The sequence below is a fragment of the Argiope bruennichi genome, chromosome 5, assembly GCF_947563725.1.
Source record: "Argiope bruennichi chromosome 5, qqArgBrue1.1, whole genome shotgun sequence".
Lineage (NCBI taxonomy): Eukaryota > Metazoa > Arthropoda > Arachnida > Araneae > Araneidae > Argiope > Argiope bruennichi.
The window spans coordinates 75,695,944-75,712,257 of NC_079155.1; the positions used below are offsets into that span (position 1 = coordinate 75,695,944).

Sequence of the window (16,314 nt, forward strand, 5' to 3'; positions counted from 1 at the left end):
TACATGATTAGAACCTCACTTCGCACGGATAATTTTACTGTATTCTTAATCAGAGTTTCTGTTGGCTTGTTTACTAATTCTTACAAAACAAACCTTTAAAGATAAATATTGTTTAAGTTGAAACCACTTTTCCCCACATAAAGAGTTTTGCCGCAAAATGAATTGTCTCCGCCATTTTGCGAGGGACGGTTAACTAAATTCCAAAAGCGGGGTTCGTCGATTGACAGATAAGTCCCGACAATCCCCGAGTTCCATTTAAAGAGAGTGCCGAAGGCTATGTATCCACCGTTCCCGTCCATTGTCTCTTTATAATAATCTAATGTGTTGTGTCACGTGCCAAGATAGATAATAGACTGGCGGGAAACATTCAGTCTTCGGGTAGCATCGATTTGAATTTGTGTGACGGAATAAAGTGGGAAAAGATAGAGTACTTTTTGAGATTCGAGCAAATGAAGAAAATTGAACAGCTGAAAATGGCTTCCTGTTAAGAAATGAAGATTTCAGAAAATCTCAGTTAATCAGACATGATCTAGGAAAAATGACAGATTTAAAATATATTTTTACTAAGTCACATTAATTATTTTGAACCATGGTTAAACCAAATTTTATTTGAAAAGTAATTGCATGTCATTTTAAAATGTTTAAAAAATGTGCACTTAAGGATAGGAGAGAGTGTTGTATTTTTGAGTGTATGTTTGACTGTTTCTGTCTATGATGGTAACGGGTGTCAAAATTTGATAGTTTTTGTGTTTAGTATAACCTCTAATTACCTAACATGGGGCGATTTAAAAAAAAATATTTGCTTTGATGAATAAAAATATTCATATGATTTCAGTACTAAAAGTTAAGTATTATAAATATTACCTTTTTACATCAGATTATTTTTAACACTATTAAGAAATAATATTAATGTATGTATATGATAGAGAGATTGTAGTTTTATTTTATGTAAATTTTCAAGTCTAAACTAAAAATTGGTCATAGAGGTTTAAATATGAAAGTACACCATGTTGTGCCTCTCAAAAGTGCAACATGACATTCATGGTACTTATGAGAGGAACTAAGATACGTTGTTCCTACAACCTTTCTTATTTAGAGAAAACCGGATACTTCATCCAAAATTGTTTCCTCAGATAGTGAGGAAGATGATAATTTGTGCGTGACATCTCTATTTATCTCCCGATCGTATGGCTATTGTAAGAGATTTCCACTGCAACATTAAAAGCCATTGTGATGGCGGGAAAATATGTTTTCGGAGTCCAAAGCAATTTTTTTTATATCTGTGGATTTAGATTTACTCTTATAGGAAAAACTAAGCTCACTTCAGTCTATAATTTGATATACAATATTGCGGAATATCTAAATTGTAAGTAGTTTAATTTTTAGATTATTTTTTGCCTATGTTTTTTTCTCCCAGTTTTTCGATCTAGAGATTATTTTACAATGCTATTTTTCTTCTGTTATTATTTATTAATCGTATTCATCCAAAAAACCTGCATTTTTCTTCTCGACAACTATGAAACTCAAAAAATAATAATTATTATTAAAATGACAGAAATAGTGTGTGCTTATTATGATCTTTCATCCTCACAACAATAATCGAATACATTCGTTTGACTGAGATATATCCAATCCATTTGAAACTTATTACATCCAGACAATGAACAAATAGATACTAATGCCAAGTAACATTGGTAAATCTGTTTTTGTATACGACAGGGCTAAATTGGGTTACTGAATCTGACAGCAAACAATATGATGGAAGGGGTCAATGTTCCCTTTAATAGGAATATATTTACTGATTATATGTTTTCTGCTTTCATCTTTAATTATCAAGCCGATGTTTCATTCATATCTCATGCATGATTCAGGAGCTGTAGTCAGTCCTACAGACTCTAATCCGAATTCTTATCAGTATAAATATACCACTGGCTTCCTCATGATATTTCCTCAAAATGTGAAGCTTTTTTGTAAGATTCAATGAAGAATAAGATCAATTAAAGGAAGACCATTATTTAAATAAAAAATTATCACAGACAATCTTAAAAATCTAGCCTTGCATTGATGAAAATTTAAGATGCGCTAAAAATTTAATTTACATTAGACAGGGACTCAAAAGTAACTCTGCTCTTTGACAGCAACAACAACAACAACAACAACAACAAAAATCGAATTCTTAAATAAGAGATAGTTTTTTTTTCAGCTATAAAATTCAATATAGTTTTTTCTCATTTAATAAATAGTGACTAAATAAATAATTTTTAAAAGGACAGAACCTTTTAAAAACTAATAGCTATTAGTTATTAAAGGCAAATAGCTTGTTTTTATGTATAAAAACTTGGGATTTAATCAAACATAACTATCATTTCATGTCAAAAAATACTTTTTTCATTTATATCTGTTTTATTATAAAAGCATGTCAGAAGCACAACAACATGTTGCACAATTTGACCATCCTAAAAGTTTTTATTTTATTTCTTAAAAATGTTAAAATTAGAAATTCAATTTTTAAAAATGTATGATGAATGCAAATTAAACGTAGTTAAGATCAGCATTCACAACAGAATTGTGAATTTACATATGAACCTAATAAAAAAAAAATTAATGTTGGTCCAAAGTAGGACACTTTACCCTATTATAGATTTTTCGAACTTTTTTTTGGAGGAAGGACCATTTTGAGTTTCCATTCTGAAATTCTCAATGTACTTTTAACAGTATTCTATTGAATATCCGATAAAAAAAATCAGTTCTTGATATTGATGAGACATTGACATTCAATGATGAAATGATGATAAAAAGTGATTAGAAATGATTTAATGATAATTTCATAACTGATTTTTTTCATTCTTCAGAAAAGTAAAAAAAAAAAAAGAAGTTTAATTAAAAATGGAATGCATTCTGTTATTGTTTACTTAAACTATTAGTAACAATGCACTGAATGTATGGATATATGCCCTGAAAAATAATGTGCTTCAAGTTTTTCTCTTGCTTGTAAACTGTTCTTACGGTTTCTTAAGTCTAGAGGAGAAGGAGTCAAGTAATACTGAAATGAGATCAGTTGAATATGTTTAATCCGAAGACAGTCCAGAATAATGTCACTTTTCCCATTGTAAGACATTAAATGACATCGAAGATTGATACTATTGAAATGCACAAATTTTTAATAATATTTGGAACTTTCCCATACTGCTTCTGCTTAACTTTGTTGTTTTTTTTTTACATAATGGATGTGATCGTCCGATGATATATATTTACAAATTCATGTTTGAGCCTAGAGAAATATCAAACCTAATCAGAAACAAGGTGTAACTATCAAATCAACGCCTTTATGAATTAGCGATATGAAATTTTAACAGAGTTATTGCATCTATCTGGCTCGACTACCTCATATCTGCCAAAAGTTTTAATGTTAAATTTCAAACATGCCTTTTTAAAACTGACTAACTATTAGTTGAAACGTGAAAAAAAAGAAATTGTAAAATTCTTGAACAGATGAAAAATTTTTATGATTATATGACCAAAAAGAAAAGTTACAACAAAATACAAATACCCCATAACTTATTACGAGTGTGACAGTCAATAGTAAAAAAATAAGAAATAAATGATTTGTCAAGGCATTATTATCTTGTATACTTCACATACAGTTTGGCATCAAGAGAAACGGCTAGAACAAGACAAGAATTTTCTACTGATGGACAGCGAAATGGATATCTTGTTTCAATAAGTATTAGAATTTTGCCATCACAGCCGATATAATAAAAAATTAAAATTGCTTTTCATGGAAATATTTTTTTCAGTTTGGAGTTTTGTTTTTTCAAAAAGACAGAGTTCTTGATTCGGCACCGTCGTGCGCAATAAAATTTGGCACATATTAACTGAGAGGGTTTGTTTATTTGAGGCTTTCTAGAATAAGTTATGAGTGGCTTTTTATGAGCAGAAAATACTAAATTTGGAAGAAAAAAAATTAAAACATCCTGCTGGAGGGTTCTCGCAGACTCACTAATATAGGTGCTATTTTAGAGAACGCTTTATATGGCCTTAGTGTATAATATCTAAGAAATATTAACCTTTGGTGTGAATTTAGTTTTTCTACTGAATCTATCTTGTGATCCTTGGCGAGTTTGTTTGGCGATTAATCACTGGCATGTGGTTAATAATATCAGAAAATCGAATTCGTGCTTTAGATCTCGAAACCCAACGAATGAATCAAAAAAATTCATTCAAAACTACATTTGTGGTCCCAAAATTACATATCATATTTGATATATTTAAGTGATTCGGTTTCCGAGTTATCGCTTTTTTCATGTTTCTGAACGTACAGACCGACAGACGGTCAATTCTTTGCTGGATTTGGCTTAAAATTTGATGTGTTTACTGAAGAGATGAAAAATCTGTGCATTAAATTTTATTCATCTGGCTCTCTTCGTATTGTAATTTTTGTTTTAACTTATATTCGAACAGCTGGGCAGATAGATTTCCTCAAAATGAATTCTGCTCAACATTTGACAGAGATTTAGAGATTTGGTTGAAAAAGCGTATACGAAATTTGATCCAGCTGAGTGAAAGCGTTTTTGAGTTATCTTTGTCGCAAACAGACAGATAGACAGACATTTTCTAAAAATGTATCTTTCGAAAGTAGGTGATTCTAAAACATGGACATTCGTCAAAATCTCAAGTTCATTTTTTTTATGACGATCACAATATTTCCACTATACTTCGTACATGAAAAAAAAATTTTATACGATCACCGAAACTTTTTGTCTATTAGAAATTAAAATAAAGACGTTACTATTTCGGTTGATTTTTCACTTTTTTCGGTAACCATGTATTCTTCAGAAAATAATTAAAAATATAAAATTAAATATTTAGTTTTAATTCAATTAAAATATTTGAAAGTGTGTTTCTTGCAAAAAAATCTTAATTTTAAAATTTCTGCCAAATGATTTTAATAATTTGTTAGGAAAGAACAGATTTTGAGTATATTTTTAAATTAATAAAATCTTAAATGGGAACTTAAATCGTTTTTCAGTGGAATAAGTTTTGAAATGTTTGAATAAAAACCATAATGCTTCTTGTATTACAATTTTTCTAATTAAAAGAATGAAGAAAGCAATGCCAGTAACTGCACTCCTTCGCCATTCTTTGATTTTTTAAATAAAATTTGTTGCAATGATATAAATGTAAATATAAAACAATATACGATTACTGATAATTCTTATAATGACATTGAATGCCTTTATTTGAATAGAATGCTGATACAGATTGAATTTCAGTTACTGATCTATCTTTTTTTATCTTTATATCTCTTTTTTTTATCTCTTTTCTTCTTTTTTTATCTTATTTTAGTCTATAATTTCCAAGAAACTATTAATTTAGTTTATAGCATTTACTGATTTTCATTTTAAATTATCACAAAATAATGGAATTTTTTTAATTGGTATTGATAAACAAACCAATTTTACTTTCTAAAGTTGATTATGAGGATATTTTTAAGATTGTTTACAGCAAAATGACATTTCTAAATTAAATTAATTTGAAATTACTTCATTTTTGCAATAATTTCATGCAAAAATGCAAAAGAAGAGCTGGATGTAGTTAGATAATTTTGAATAAGTTCTTTAAACTTGTTTTGCGGTATAGCTTTTTCTTAAAAGATTACAATACTTTTAATATTACATTAAAAAAATATATATTTAAATAATAATTATCTTTTGAAATTTTTTTGCATGATAAGTAGCTATTTTTCTAGCTTACTGGAATTAATTTTTCCAATGCCCATTATCACTGAAAGGAAAGTTTCAAAAATTGCTATAATGTGATAGAAATTTGATCAAATTCTTATTTCGCTTCTCATTCATTTTCATGAATTTCAAAATTTATCCCAAAGGATTTCAGTAATGTTCTTAATTAGTAAAATTCTATATATTAGCATGGATTGGATTAAAATTGAATAAATTTTGGAGTATGCTTAAAACAAATTGCAATGCCTATTTTTTTTTTTTTTGGTATATAATGAAGAAAACAGTAGGTGCTTATACATGTACTAATTAACCACTTAATTATTTTATTAAATCCTAGTGGCTATTGACAAGCTGCTAGTTCATACGAACCAATGCCTTTTAAAATTTTGAATTCAATATTTCATGTAACTTGGTTTATTAATACTTTATTCAGCAAAATATTTTTAAGTTTCAAATTTTGATAACTCATAATAATATAGTATCTTTACGTCACTACCGATCTCTCTAATTTTCTGTCAGCCCTAATTTTAACAGTATTAGTTTACTATTTTTTTACTAATTTATCTTTGAATGCATTTATTTTCGAATAATTTATTCGTCCCTGACAAATCTGCAAATAATTCACCTCCATCTACAATTCGTGGTGAAAATTCCATATTTAATATATATTTACTTTTTCAATCGATGATTGACTTTGATTCATTTTCAAGATTTATTTTGAAGTTACGAAAGTATCATTTCAAATCAAATTTTACAATTCTGGGCCTTGATCAGCTGAAGAGAACGAACAAAGGCAGCAGCACTTTGTTCCTTCACTTTCACGTCCTACCAATGACTTTCTTCTGGTAAAAACAGTTTTTTTTTTTTTTTTTTTTTTTTTTTTTTTTTTTTTTACAAAGTTGATTGATTTTGCAAAATTAGTTTCTGAAAATATACTACATTTGAATATCGAACCTAAATTTTGCTTCATTTTTTTGTAGGATTCTCCTAAGCTGTACGCTAGTCGGTTTAGTATCTAAGTCTCATTTATCAGTTAAATGAAAAGAAAACTGATTATAAAAATAAATTTAAAATTTTGAGAAGCTGAAAATCTATGGAATAAAAAAAGCTTGCACGTGAATGTAATAGCTAAAAGAAAATCACGACTTTCTTTCAAGCACCGGATAAAATTTTGATCTTCAGTTAAAATAGTATGTAATTACTAAATTAGCCAGTTAACTTTGTATAAAGAAAATCCATAATTGCTGTATCTGGTTACCGTATATATCACGTAATTTGAAAATGTCAGTTTTTTCATCCATATAAATTAAAAATAATAGTACTTTTGCAAACTTGGTGAGATTCATTTTTTGGTTATTAATAAATATAGTCGGTAATATTGAATGGTGTGCCGAATGGAAGAAAATTCATCTGTATATTCATTCATATTTTAATGCATTTGTATGTGCATTTATGCGTATAATATGATTCAAGTTTCCACATTTCTTTTTTAGAATCAAGTGTGTAAAAATTTAAGACGTTTTTTCAGGAAACGTATTCTTGAGAACTTTGATAATAAAATTAACAATTTGAGGTTTATGTTGGACTGCTTAATTTTTACGTTTTTTTTATACGTTTATTTAAAAAGTAAGCATTTTAATGTGTAATTAATATATCCACATCTTTAATCAAACAAATGTTTGGAAAGTTTTTTTAATACATTATTTTAATTATTTAATAGCATTAAATAATAAGTAAGAAACATTTTACTCAATATTTTATGTGGAGATCAAATAAAACTTTAAATTTTGTTATTGAATTTTGAAATTTGAGATCTAAATCAAACTTACATTAGATTATAGTTGCTGAAATCAAGAATATCTTTTCTATTATTTTGTAGTTACGAAAGTATCTTATTCTTTCTTATTAAGTATGTTCTCTTATATAGAGAATATAGAGGAAGTATTGTCAGATATCCAAACTGGAGATTTTGTCAAATTTCCTTATTGCTCCTTGAGTTCGAAAACCACATTTTTTGCATTCTATCTGTCTGCCTGTGTACTATTTTTAATTTCAAAAATTAATGACTTTTGCATTATATATTTTTTTATATTTAGATATACAAGAGGATGTGTAAATATATATTTATAAGAAGCACATGATTTTTTTTTCTTTTCCTAACTCTGTACTTTTTCTGATCGTCGGTGCCCTAATTAAACCAAATTAATTTAAAACCTAATTAAACGAATTAATTACAATAAATTAACTAAAACCAAAAGTGTGTAGTCTTTTGTAATTTTTCTATTGATATCTAATATGCAAACAAAAAGACTTATTACGCCATCCAATGAGTTCCAATCATAATTTTTAAAGGCATTCATAAAGCTCCATTTCCTTTTACGTCCGTCTTAATGCTTTAATTTATTTTAACAAAGGGAAGAATTAATAAGAAATTCACATTTTTTAAGCTTTTCTTTGTTGGTGTTTCCTTACGGTCTTCTGTATGTAAAAATTTAACTAGCTAGTTTAAACGGTTTTTAAATAATTTTAGAATAAATTAAAAATAATTTATACCTAAAATAAGACCGAATTGAAAAAATTCAATTTATGACATTTGTGTTTATATAATATATGCAAAAAGAAAGAACTAATAATAACATCGTGTTAAAACTATTTAGTTTCAAAGAAATTATATTTAAATAATGCCATAAATTCTAATTAATAAATTACTGCTATATTCTTAAAATGTTATGTTTAAGTAAATATCATGTTATATATGTATCCCCAAAAGTCAATATATTTTGTTATTAAAATAGTGAAATTTATAAACGTATTTATAGAATAAATGAATACACTTTTATTAATACTACTAAAAATGAGACTACTATTTAAAATGAGTCATTGTAATTTATAGAATAGCTGAGAAATTTTAATAACTATTATTAGATGAATTCTCATTTTATTTTAAGACACAAATCTATGTTTTATATTATTAAATCTATAAAAAAACTATTTTCAGACTGGATTTCTCTCAGAAGTGAGAGAGCAGAAGAAAAAAAAAATGCTATGTTTATCTCGAAGAAAAAACAACAATTGCACTTGTCAGTCAGTTTATTTCATCATCAACCTATGCATGATTTTTACATTGAAAGCACAGTGTTACAAAAAGGGTCTTAGCATTGAAGTAGCGTAAAAGATATAATAACGTTTCCCGATCATAAATTTATGTCGACTCTAAATTGGTTATTATTGTATTAATTTCTTAATCAAATGCTTATGCATTTTCTGATACACAGAAATATTTCATTTACCATCAGTAATGCTTTATTAAATTGCACTAAAACTTTTATTTCTGATTTTAAAATGAAACAAACTTAATGGTAATATTAAATAATCCATTTAAATTAATAATAAAGGTGAAATAAGAATATTTTTTTATAGAAATTGCATTTTATTTTAATGAACAATAATACTGATAAATTACGGATAATTGTTTATTTCTCATGATAATTGTTTCTTTATCATGATAATTAGACGTAATTTTTCCATAAGTAATCAACCTTAAAACGCACATTGAAGAAAAATCTATTTTGGATAAATATTGGATACAAACTCAACTATTCGATTATATGTGATCTATTGAGCAACGAATTGCTGATAGTTCAGTTTTGTACAACAAATTATATACATATAAGTGCAGCATTTAATAATATACCGGGAATTGTATCTGGCTTCAGACTGTATGCATACAATGTAATTTTTCATTTTTTTAACCAATGATCTTTTCCAATTTACATAATTTTTTATTAAACTTTTTATCTCAAGTTTCTTTTTAAGGGATTAAAAAAGTTGGTTCCTTTAAATAACAAAACTTAACGTTTTCAAACGTTTACGTAATGACAAGATTAAAATCTTTTGAAATAATTTTTATCACATTTTTATATTTATTTTCCAATTTTCTTTCGATTATAACTAAAGTTTTGGATCACTAAAGAAAAAAAAAACAAATAATTGGAAATAAGATATTAACTGTCTGAAAGAAAATGAATCTTTAAATTAATGAAAAAACTGTTTAAAGGCATAAGCGCTACTAAGCAATACCACTCATTTTTACTTCTTTCGTTAATTATCATTAGTTTGATCTTCAGCTAATCGAAATTATTAATTCTTGATAAGAAAACAAGCTAGAATGGTAACTGTACTTGAAATACTACAATATTTTAAGTTTATAGCAGCTTCCTTCCGTAGTTTTTGAATCAGTAGTTTAGTTCACGAATGTTAGGTTTTCTCTTCAATTTAATATCTTTGAGAGTTTAATTCGCCATTCTTGTGTGTATGACGCTTCTTAAGTTCATATCTATTAGCAATATAGTTATTAAATATCAATATCTAATAAACACACATGAAAGATGTAAGACGTTTGATATTGGACTCGAAATTCTCATCCGTAAAAACAGAAAGACATTTCATAAATTATAAATATCACTTCAGTCTCTTCAGAGTTGCATCATGCCACCTGTCTGATTGAATTAAATTAAGTATTTTCTTGTTCGGTTTTTCTCTCAGAAAGAAAGGAGAGCAAATAGTAAAGTTCCATGCATTCCCAGAAAAGTTTTCAGAAACAAATCAACTCCAAATATTTTCTATTCTTGAAGTTTAACTTCACCAGTCGTATCATACTTCGAAGTTATTGAGCTACAAAGTTTTTTGAGACTCTTTAAATAATAAAACAAGCTTTTCAGTTTGCATTTATTGAAGCAAAGACAATAAACAAGTATCTATTCTTAGATTGTGTGTAAGACTAGCTTTGAGTCTCATCCTCACATGCAGCTAAACAGCAAAACTCGCTCGTCACATGATTAAAATGTGCATAACAAGTTTAAACTCTGAAACTAATTTCACATGTTCATTCGTTTTAAAACAAGTCATTCCTTCTATTTAATTTCTTTTTCATTAACAAAAATTGCAAAGTGTGGAAAAGTTCGCTAAACATTTTTAGTCACTCAATCCAGTTGCTATTTTCCTCAATGAAAACCAATTTTTATCTTCCATCTATGATTTCCCTTGAAATCATTCATTTTCATTCAACAAACCAAAGGTAACAAATTGTATTTGATGTGGAAATCCCATGTTATTCTATCCTTTCTCTACACAGAAAGATCTCAATAAATGAAAGATCAGTTGATTCATATCACTAATTTTCATCTCGGACACCATCAGGGCTTCTCGCACTGATCACAAGCCGGGGCCCCAGGGTACAAGACTCCCATTCCCGGCTCCTTTTCTTGCCTGGGGCTTCCGTAGGTGGGCGGCGGGAACGCCCCTTCCGTCAGCACGGGCATGGAGGCGGCCGCAGCTGCAGCTGCAGCGGCTGGAGGCAGGGCCACCCCGGCCTGGTTGACGCAGGCCAGGATCCGCCTCATCTCCTCGAGGGCGTTCGCCTGCATCAGAATGTAGTTCTTGGCGAGTAAGAGGGTGGCGATCTTGGAGAGCTTCCGCACCGAGGGCGAGTGGGCGTAAGGAATGACGGACCGCAGCTCGTCCAGGGCGTCGTTCAAGTCATGCATCCTGCGTCGCTCCCGGGCGTTGATGCTTAGTCGGACGGACTTGGCGTGGCGACAGTTCTTTTTGCTGTTTGGGATGCCTGGAAGGGAAGAGTTGTTGGAGGGGAAAGTATCGTGTGAAGATTTACTGTCGTGGCCGTGAGATTCTGAAAAAGAAAATGATAGATTAGCATTTAATTGGAAAGTTAATTTTGTTATCTAATTTATGTGAGTTATTCAATCAAATAGTCTTAATAACTGACGTTACTTTATACATTTTTTTCGATTTCAATACAATTATTTTATACGTTTCACTACTAGATAGTTACATTCGGGACCTAATGTAAATTGTGTAGCAGGATTTAGGGTTCGGGGATTCTTAGGGTTCATTTCTGACTATGAACATTATTTAAAGTATCTTAAAATAAGATTTACAATAAAAGAAACATATTAAATAGAATGAAATCTGGGGGCAGAATTTTTCATTCATAAAGACCATTGAGAAAGAAGAGTATTTTCGAATTGAATTATAGACTAATGCTTGGGATGGCCAGAAAGGAAAAAGTAGTTTATGACAGACGATATTTCTTGAGACAAGCAAACAAACATTTATTGCATTATAAAATATCACATCGACACAGACTACGAACACAAAAAGAAAAATCTGAATCTTCGTCTAAGCATGATCCATGCATCTAAGTATCCTAGTATCTCAGTATGAGTGCTTCCGCTCTTATATATATAGTGAAAAACATTTGCATAAATAATTTGAAGCATCATTTCACTTCATTTGATAAAATGATTCGAACCAGGTTCGAATCATCAACACGCAATCGGATAGAAAGAAACGAGCATCCTATTTTTGCTAACAGTTTAAATGAAAGTGATAGGCATAATAAGAAAAACTGCGTGTATTTATGCATACAGTTTTTCTGTATTCAATAGAAATATTTACATAAATTCGAAACACTCTACATTTGTTTGTTATCACTTTAACTAACTGGGTTTTCTCTGGCAGCTGATCAAAATTAATTCTAATAAATATTGAAGCAACTATTATTAAAGCATAAGCAGTCAGCTTTTGGGTAGAAAGTTATCTAATCTCTCGCAAAGCATTTTCGCCTTAGTGCTTATTCTTCTGAATCAATATTTATACATATCGTCATATAATATGCGTTGTCCACAATAGTAAAAACCTTAAGTATAGACAAAAAAATAATTAACATTATAGATTATTAAAATGTAGTTAATTTTTTTAAATAATTTTATAAAACAGTATTTATACAACCCCTATACAATTGTATGTGTTAGAGTTTAAAAACACAGCAGTGGCAGAATTAAAAGTTTTGTTTTCTAGAAATATCTACATAAAAGTGTTTAAATTATTTCAAAGCTGTAAAATTTATTTCAAAAGTTTGATTCCGATCTTCATTCATAATCATTTACAAAATTAATTAAATAAATATCAATTAACAAGGGCAATTAATTAAATAATTAGGGCATTGTTTATATTTAATTAAACAGGGCATTGTTTATACTTACATTTAAAGAGATATTAATGCGAGATAAAAGTGGAGGAATATTATTTGCGGTATGGGAAAAAAAAGTCATTACTCTGGGATTCTTTAAAATTTTAATGATGATATTCTGCAAATTATCAAATATAAGTCTGGAATTATTGCAGAAATTTTAGAAATTATTAAGTTTTTGAGATAATTAAGATAGTTCCAGGCTTTAATTTGAGTACATAAAATTGCACCATTTTTTATTAAAAACGCAATTTTTTTTTCTATATATACAAATTAATCCTGTGGATCTTCATTTACGATAAAGTGAATGCATTCACAAACCACCTCCTGATAAACATTGCAATACAATATTTATATATATTTTCATTGACAAATCTTTTTAAATAGGTGAATATCATATCATATAAGCGGTTGAAAGTTCTATTGTGTTAAAGTTTATGTCAATGAAAAAAGAATTATCTCTTTCTTAGTTCAAATCAGAAGTTGAACTCATTTTCGTCGCCAAGTAGTAAATATATAGTCCAATCAAAATATCGAAATACAGGGAAAAAATATATAAAATCAATTTTATTGCTTTAAGTTGTTGAATTGGTAGGTAATCATTTTTGTTATCGGACATGAAATGGCAGGAGAAAGGAAAGAAAGTTGAAACATTGATTTTTTTTCACATTTAAATTATAAGCTATTAATCCTAATGAAAAATTTAATTAAAAAGTTATAGGTATTAAAAATGCCTACAAAATAGGCAGTCGAATATTAAGGAATTTGAAGAAGATAAGGAAAAAATTTTTTTAAAAAGACGCATTAAAAATATTTTAAAAATTTCAGCAAAATTTTAAAAACATCTTTTAAAAAAACACACAACTTTTGCACAGTAAAAAATGTCTGGAAAAAATTTGGAACTATATTCACATAATTTTTTTTGAAAACTTTTTTGAAAAGTGAAAAAATAGTTGAAGCATTTTTTTTTCATATTTTTCTATCTGCTCGAATTTGTGAATTGAAATTAAGGACGATTCAAACCTCTAGTCCAGAACATAGTAGCATGATAATATATTAGGTTTGTTTCGTCTGTTTTGTCTTTATTTGATTTGATTGTATCAGCCGTTGAAATGCATCCGTAGTGATTTGCATATGATGAAAGAATGTCAGCCTAAAAACATTATGTTGAAACAACATCGCATATTTTAAAATACGTTAAAAAGTTAGTAACTTATAAACTGAAAAATCTAAAATTTCTTTTAGCTAAATAGCAAGAAATTTATTGAAATATTCAAAGTGAATATTAACACTCTTATTACTTTTGAAGGCAGTTATATAAAAGAAAAGAATTTTCACGAAAATGTGTTTAAAACTAATTTTAAAAATAAAAAAAGGAAATAAAGTTGATATCACTAAAAATTTACCATTTTGAATTTTAACGGTGTTCGATACTTATAGAGTATCGTATAGCGGAAAAATTAAAAATTTTGAATAAATTTTAATTAATTAAAAATATAATTAAATTTTTGAGAAAATCTTTCATTTAGAGCTTCTTTTACCTAAGAAGTAAGTTAGAATCAGATTTAATAACTTTCTAAGTCCATTATTGTGGAGCATTTTGAAAATTTTTTGCTTGAGTTTGATACATCACTCAATTTATAAATAGAATGGCAGCTTGAAAAATTATTATGTTAAATGAATTGAACGCAAATCAAAGATACGTACTTCTATTACATACCAAAATAAATACCCTACAATACTGAAGACTGCCACTAATCCTATTCTTCTTATAGTTCAGTGTTTTCCGTAGAGTGAGCGAGGAACTGCATATGAATTTTACTGACTTTGCTTGATGTAAGTAGAAATAAAGGTGAATTTAATTTGTTACATAATAATTGTAGCAGAAGAAAATAAATATAGAATGCAACTTTTGTTATCAAAAAGCTAGAATTAAATAAATAATAAATTAAAAATATTATTCTTAACTTTCATTTTGAGTGTTCAGATAGATTCTGGATTTTCCAATAGTTTTGTTCTTGAATATAAAACTTGTAGGTGGGATCCCTTGCCTGCAAAGCCGTACTTTCTTATTCTTTTCTGTAAGAAAGGATTTTAGGGCACTTGAAGCATATTTTATTTTAATCTTATTCTTTGGAATTTGGAAATTTCTTTGATATCAGCGGCTGATACCTCTTTTACTAAGAAGCACCCCCCTAGATTTTTTTCAAAGAATCACCATTAGTGAAACATTTAACTTGACAACTGCTTTCATAAGCACGTTTTCAAATTCTTAATATCGCCATTATAATGCATTTAAGTTGCTTTGCTACAAACGTAATTAAACCTTTCTCTAGCTTTTCGTTTCGTTTTTGATGCGTTCAGAAATGGAAAACCGTACTTCGATTGCTGTTTGAAATCTCTATTTTTCATTTTATGTCTACAATGAGTAGATATTCAATTAAAATAAAAACAATAGACTTTGAACAGTGGCTGAAATTTTTAAAAAATCATTGTAATTCATAATAATTAAGTTAGTCCAAAAATAACAATTGTCATGAAACCTTGATTTTGATTGAAGGCTTTTCAATTTTGCGTTACAACATAGCTTACAGTTTTATTCGCGAATAAAACTTAAATATGGGATAGAAGGAATATTATTTTGTAGTATAAACATACATTTTGTTTTTAGTACTCGTTTTTTAATGACCTTTTACTTATCTGGGACTTTTATTAATTTGGTTGCCTTCTAGCCTGGCATCAACCTTATTATTAAGAAAGTCTACTGTGAGACTAAAGATAATTTGATATTAATTATTTAAAATTTCAAAACTCATTGGCAAGGAATGGTCAATTGAAAATGATGTTAAATAACATTTTTTTCCCCTCTAAATGCGATTATTCCTATTATTTTTATGCAACTATCATCACCGCAAAAAAAGAGACCAACGTTATTTGAAAATGCAACAATGTTTGCTTATTAAAGATTCTGAGCTATATAGATCAGAGTTACACAAAAGCCATTCCTAAGTAACACTTTCTAAACACTCGAACATCGAATATAGACTCGTAGACTCATTCATTGGATAGCGACAGAACAATATCTGATAAAGTTTAATTGAAGGAAAATAAAATTCTTAAAAAATACAGAGATTTAACTATTTAAAATAATTTTATGATTAGATTTACATCAATTATTCGCTTGCGTTGTGATACTTTACATGTTTTTTTCTAAATATCAGTGGGAGTTTAAGAATTTAGGAAGAATGTTCTTAAGAACAGCCAGGAAAAGATGCGTTTTCGCAAGAAAAAATATAATTATACTGAATTTGCTGACGAGTATTATTAAGTTCTGAGTATTTTTCGCTATTGTAATTGACTGTAAAAATAAGTTGTAAATAAAAATAAAAAATCACTGAAGACGAAATTAAATTTTATAATAAGTCTTTATTTTAAATTAAACTTGGACAGCAAAGTCAAAGTTAGTGTGAACCGCTGATTCAGTGAAAACTTAAGAACAACAAATTCTAAGTAAATGAATCT

The 16,314-nt window shown here is 28.2% G+C and overlaps 1 protein-coding gene across 1 annotated transcript in view; it reads right to left on the reverse strand.

Moving 5' to 3' along the window:
• Positions 1-9,262: 9,262 nt before the first annotated feature.
• Positions 9,263-16,314, reverse strand: part of LOC129969183 (class E basic helix-loop-helix protein 22-like) — a 28,978-nt gene continuing 21,926 nt past the window's right edge. Inside the window, exon 2 of the mRNA XM_056083623.1 lies at positions 9,263-11,430. Coding sequence (XP_055939598.1) covers positions 10,937-11,430 — 494 coding nt within the window. The 3' untranslated portion in view covers positions 9,263-10,936. The remainder of the gene's footprint in view (positions 11,431-16,314) is intronic.